Raw genomic sequence first — 6,247 nt, forward strand, 5'->3', positions numbered from 1 at the left:
GGCTATTGAGAATCGGAGATTAACAACCTTTGACTTAGATTTAGCGACTTAGAATAACTTTATTGTAACTTTGAATGTATACTACAATCAGCATACATTAAAATGAAATTATGTTGCATACAATTGTTGCCATGAGGACATTTGAATTAAAATCCTATATTATGAAGGGGGGGATGTCATAATGTTTCATTCAGATTTTTTTATTTTTACCAAAATTATACAGTAGTTAATAATAATTTCAGCCAGTGAATGCAAGTAATTAAGAATACAAAACAGCCTCTTGAAAGAAATATAATAATATGGTAAGCAAAAATTTGTTTCAGGAAATAATTGTTCTGTTATTTTTTTTAAAAAAAAAAATTAATTTGTACAATAAGATTCCTGAGCTTTAAATTAAACTAGCTATACTATAGTAGGTTATTTTTCCCAGTTTCTAAATTATCTGCATTCTTCTAAGCAATTACACACCCTCCTTTCTCTTTGAAAGGGTTCCTGTCTTCAGGAATGCCTTTCACTAGAGGGTCTTCTCCCGATCTTTCTTCAATATAATTTTTAATTTCTTCAGAACACTTAGACACCTTAAGGGGGAAAAAAAGAGAAAAAAACATATTTAAATCTCTTTTATAAAGGTAGAAAATATCCCTTTGATATGCAGAGTTTATGAAACTGAGGAAGAGAAGAATTGTCACCTTGTTTTGTATCATAAGAAGCATAACATATGCATGCTGGGTATTATGAAATACAGCCTCCCAGAGTAACTTGCATAATGTTTATAATGAATTGTTGCATAATAAAATGAACAGCATTCTTTTTCCCATGTGCTGAATAAAACTCTCTTGCTGTTCTGTAAGGATGGAAGTAAGCAGTATTTTTCCATACAATCACAGCCTATAAGCTTTGTCACCAATTACCTTTGTAGGAATTCAGGTGCCTGGCAATAACTGGTGGCATTGATAAAGTAAACAGAACCAAGATATAAATCAGCAATGGGGATACATTTCATGCTGGTCATTTTTGCCAACTCAAAGATATATAGTATATATAGCATTATGATTTAGGAATGGTGAAAGTCATATGACATACAAAGATGTGGTAGGGTAGTCTAAGATATTAAAAGTCCAAGACTTGGAAACTGAAATATCATAAATTTGCAACCAAAATAGGATAATACTCTCTGTAGAGGCATCCGTCCCTAGTTAAAATTCTATAATCCCTAGTTAAAATTCTAATTATGGTTATTTGGCATGTTGACGATATATGCTAATGTAATATGTACATAATATGAATGATTCCAGTACAAGAAGTGCCATACAGAATTCAGGTCACTGAATCATGACATTTTCATTAAATATATAAATTAAGTAGAAATAAAATGGAAAAATAGAAATTCTTGCCATAATATAATCATTATTATATAAACTATGGCTATTCTAAAATTATGACTATTATGACTGACTAAGATATCTATACACTGTATGAAGCTGCCTTAAACTTCGTTCAACTGAGATCCACAATGGAAATGCTTGGATAATCCTTTATTTGAAAAACAAATTGAGAAGAATTGAGCAATGAGTTTGCTTGAGAAAGCATTTGAGAAAATTCATTTGTTCAAAAAGCTAAGGGAAAAGTTATTTTATCAGGATTAGCAGAATTATATTTATTTTACAAAGGGTAACATTAATACATTTCAGGGTTTACCAAACATTTAAAGCAGTGATCCCAAACCTTTTTTACGCCGCGGCCCGGTATCCCCAACCTTTTTTATGGCGCGGCCCGGTACCGGCATTAGCTGGGTGCCGCCATCTTTTTTTGATGAAAAAGTGCTTCCGGTGACCTCACCGGAAGGACTTTTTCATCAAAAAAAGATGGCGGCGCCAGCGCTTCCGGTGAGCTTTTCCGGGTAGAAATGGCTGGCGCCGCCATCTTTTTGATGAAAAAGTGCTTCCGGTGAGCTTTCTACCGGAAAAGCTCACCGAAGACTTTTCATCAAACAAAGATGGCGGCGCCCAGCAAGCCAGCGGCCCGGTAGGACTTGTTCCACGGACCGGTACCGGTCCGCGGACCGGTGGTTGGGGACCCCTGATTTAAAGGACATGTTTTATAATTGTTTATTGTATTAAGTATTTGTATATAGTTCTAGTTCTTTTTTTAAAATCCATAATTAACAAAAAAGCAAGTATTATCTGCTTTTGTATTTAAGTGTCAGGTTTCCTACCCACCAGACTTTTGTTGTTGTTATATTTTGATTAAAAACATTTAGGAGAAGCTTTTCTGTTTCTCACAGCTAAATTAGGTAGGTATCCAATTCTACTGATGGGCATTTTAGTAATTAATCTGGGCACCAATAGATTATGCAGACATTCTTAGACTATAAAGCTACAGCTTAACACTTTTGTTTGGAAATATGTTCACCTGTTTAGGAAAAAAAGAGAAATATAATTTGCCAATTAGTGCAACATTTTGGTGTCTATGTTATGTTGTTCCTTTTAGCCATCTGACTTAGCATGTTTTTGAATTTATGTAAAATACATTGCAGTATTCGAGTTGTGTCATTGTTAGGCCACCATATTCTGAGCTGAACCAACCTTTGGGAGTCATAAGCAGGGCTTCCCAGTTGACCTACTGAATAGGCTGGATGATATCAGAGATAAAATCTCGAAAGTGGTTTATTCCAAAGCCTATTAAAACTCATCTCAATGAAAAAGTCTTCCCAATTAGAGGAGATCTATGCCCCCAAACAATTTTTTAAGACAATGCTTAAAGACATACTTTACTCAAGTTCTGGCCTGTGGGGTGCTTAGATCTGGCCCACAGGGCTACCCTGGAAATAGTGAAGGACTGGCCTGTGGTGCCTCTGCCAGCGAAAACGGGCTTCCAAGCTCTATTTTTGGCTGTGATGACCTCCTGCAACCCTCTGACAGCAAAAACAGGGTTGCAGGAGAAAGTTGCAGCCAAAAATGGAGCTTGGGAGCCTGTTGTCGCTGGCAGAGCGCTCGGGCTACCACAGGTGCCCCTGACACAAGTGACATCGAGCTGGTCATGCCCCCCTGCCTCCGAGGCCAAACACAAACCTGATGCAGCCCTCAATGAAATCAAGTTTGACAAGCCTGTTCTTTTATTATTTATTTATTTATTTATTATTTATTTATTTATTATTAAATAATAAATTTCAGTTCACATAGGAATTTATAGGATAATATTCCAAGATCAAACTGCTGCTTTTAAAATGTTTATTGTTGTATGTTTATATGTTGTTTGTAGATATTTAAATTTCATTGTTGATGTTTTTAAAGATTTGGATATGGAGAGAGAGGAGAGAAGGATAACATATAAATATACATCAAATCAAAATAATATTAAAAATAAATTTATAATACACTGTTAAGATAAATGTGTAACTTTAAATTTAAGAAATAGAATCTGTACTATCTGAATATAAAGCAGATTTTTTACTGAGAATTATGGCTAACTCTGTAAATATCAGTAATTGTGTATCATTCAAAAACAGCACAAATATAAAACACAATGTTAACATATATTTAATACATCCTGGTACTTACACTGCCATTGGGTTAATTTTATAAATTTGTCTTTCTGCTAATGCACTAGTGATGCTATACTTATCCACTTTACTATGTGTTCAGGAAATACACATTTCTGGAAACAATTTTCGTAGTCAGGTAAATGCCTCATTTTTATGTCATGGAAATTATCTATCATAGCAATCGTAATTCTGAATACTGCTCAGAATGCTTTTTTCTGCCTTTGACCATTCATTTCTTCCATGCTGTTTTATAACTTGGTCCCTTAAGTCTTATATTTAAGCTATAAAACACCCCAAAATTAGCTCTCTGTTTGTACAACCCATAATCAGCCTGTTCACGCTTCTTTCCTTTCCTGATAATTATGGGTTTTCTTTAAGCTGTGTTTGTGTCATCTATTTTGCCATGAATGTTGAACAGACATTCTCCACAGTCAATCATTCCCAGGCTGTGGTTGAGGTTACAGGTAAGGAGGAAAAGGCAGTGAGGATCAGTAGAAAAAGCTCAAAGCTTTTTGGTTCCCCCCCCCAAAAAAAAGGTTCCATTCTAGATTGTAAAATATAATGATAAATTAAATCAGTATTATGGGTAAACAAAACAGTTCTAAAAGGATGAAAATGTTATTGCCAGAGCCAGTCCTAGACATTTTACTGCCCAAAGTAAGAAAATGCTTATGAAATATAATAATATATTAAATTGGTTCACCAGCTTGGCTAATTATATGCATGCCCTAATTTAAAAAAGAAAGGAAGGAAGGAAAAAGAACAACTCACAAAAGAATAATCTCAGTGAAGGGTAATTGTACTCATTAGGCACAGATTGCTATCTGACTATAGAAAATATAGTAAGAAATAGTTAGAAATAGAGTAAGTGAGACAGGAAATGAATTAGGAAAGTAAAGATGAGCAATCCACTGGTTATGTCTTGTTGCAAGATCCACATCATTTAAGTAACAGATAACTTGTCAGGTGATTTTTTTTTTTTAAATTATCAGAATGACATCAATAAAAATAAGATGACTAAAAACAACTTGTACATCATATGTAGCCCTGATATAAAAAAAAAATAACAAGAATGTTTCTAATACTTCTAAAAGCTGAACAAACTTGCCACTGTAAATTTTAAGAACTTTTGAGTGGCATCAGGCTGGTCCTTTTAATAATGGAATACAAGACAAACTATAATTTCTACTCACTTTGCTTGAGAGAGATTGGGGGCAGGGGGAGAGGGAGATATTTTCTTAATCTTGAAGAACTGTTTACAGTATTCTCAAAAGAAAATGTGCAATAAACCTACCAGGAGAAAATATTTGCCTCCTTAAGTGAAGCAACTCAGTCCCAATGCATTAATAATTTACATAGAATACATTGCAATTTTTTTCAACACACACACACAGAGAGACATTGAAAACACTGAATCCTGTTCTTAAAACATTATTTAGAACTCAAGAGAGAAAATCATTAGGGTGAACTACTTACAGGTTGCCTTTCCAATTTGACTTCTTTTCGGAGTTGTTCTACTTCCATTTTCAGTTTATCCTTTTCACTTAGGTCCTCTATGTTGATTGCTGGCATTGCTGGTTTAAAGAAAAAAGAAAGTGTGAGTTTGAGATCTCTCTCTTTCTCTCTCTCTCTCTCTCTCTCTCTCTCTCTCTCTCTCTCTCTCTCTGTGTGTGTGTGTAAAAAAGTAAAATAAAATTACGAGAATACAGCCGATGAAGGAAAATCCTTACTTTTTGTATGAATTCCTCCTGATTTCTCTAAAGTAAAGTAGCTGTTTCTTCTTCAGCCAGCTCTCTAAAGCTTCTAGTAACCATTTGAAGGATTTTAATTCATCAGCAGTATTTATCCAAATATATACGCCACAAAAATTGCCCCATCCCCTTCTAGTTTTTATTGCTTCAAACCAAAATGAGGCCTTCCACATTCATGGAAAGCCAGCCAACCTTCCTTCATGCCATGCCCAAATTGGCTAAAATAGCTCTAACAGAAAACACAGACACAAAAAGAATCCGTTCCTGCTACATGGAATCTTAAACTGCTCAGATATAGAAGAGTTATCACAGAAAAGAAAAATCCTCTTGAAAAATTTAATCTGATATTGGCACACCTGTTCACACTACACAAAGATGTTTGTGTATAAAATGTCTTCCATCCATGAAGGGAGCATGAAATGAGTTGTGAGGAGTGGCAGAGTGAAGAGAAGAAACCTATTAGAGGCAGGATATGGGCCTCTCCTTTTGTTACGATGGAAATACCAACCATGGTGAGAGTTCGACAGGAAACAGGTTTGCTAAGGAAACATCTGGCTGTTTCCCTGTGCCAAGCTGGAAAACAATGGGGGTGTTTGGAAAATTAACATGTGAAAATAGGGAAAGGCAAGTATACAGAAAAGCTTGTCCCTCTAGGCACATGTCCTGCGTTACTCATTTAGATGGAAGTTCATTTAAGTGAATGCCCTATGGAATGCCATTGGACTTACTTCCAAGAAGGCATGTATGGGATGGCTCTAGGGGTGGGATTCAATTTTTTAAACAACAGGTTCTATGGGCGTGGCTTAGTTGGTGGGCATGACTTGGTCATGTGACTGGCTGGGTGTGGCCAACTCAATATCACTCACATTGAGGCACGCATCTCCTCGCCTGGCCTCTCATGACTGTGGGGATCTTTAACAGTCATAAGTGTGAAAAATGGTCATAAGTCACT

The 6,247-nt window shown here is 35.6% G+C and overlaps 1 protein-coding gene across 2 annotated transcripts; it reads right to left on the reverse strand.

The window, feature by feature from the left end:
* Positions 1 to 354: 354 nt before the first annotated feature.
* LOC113417372 (guanine nucleotide-binding protein G(I)/G(S)/G(O) subunit gamma-11) lies at positions 355 to 5,765 on the reverse strand. 2 transcript variants are annotated; one of them, XM_026675734.2, is made up of 3 exons: positions 5,652 to 5,765; positions 5,021 to 5,118; positions 355 to 578 (listed from the first exon to the last, which is right to left on the reverse strand). In XM_026675734.2, exons 2-3 carry the CDS (start codon positions 5,114 to 5,116, stop codon positions 453 to 455), a joined length of 222 nt encoding a protein of 73 aa, XP_026531519.1. In that variant the 5' UTR covers positions 5,117 to 5,118; positions 5,652 to 5,765; the 3' UTR covers positions 355 to 452. The 2 variants fall into 2 exon arrangements, with proteins under 2 accessions (XP_026531519.1, XP_026531520.1); XM_026675735.2 differs by lacking the exon at positions 5,652 to 5,765 and adding an exon at positions 5,275 to 5,396.
* Between the last annotated feature and the right edge of the window lie 482 nt (positions 5,766 to 6,247).

The sequence above is a fragment of the Notechis scutatus genome, chromosome Z, assembly GCF_049901735.1.
Source record: "Notechis scutatus isolate UNSWTSFEM ecotype Mainland chromosome Z, rNotScu1.2, whole genome shotgun sequence".
Taxonomy (NCBI): domain Eukaryota; kingdom Metazoa; phylum Chordata; class Lepidosauria; order Squamata; family Elapidae; genus Notechis; species Notechis scutatus.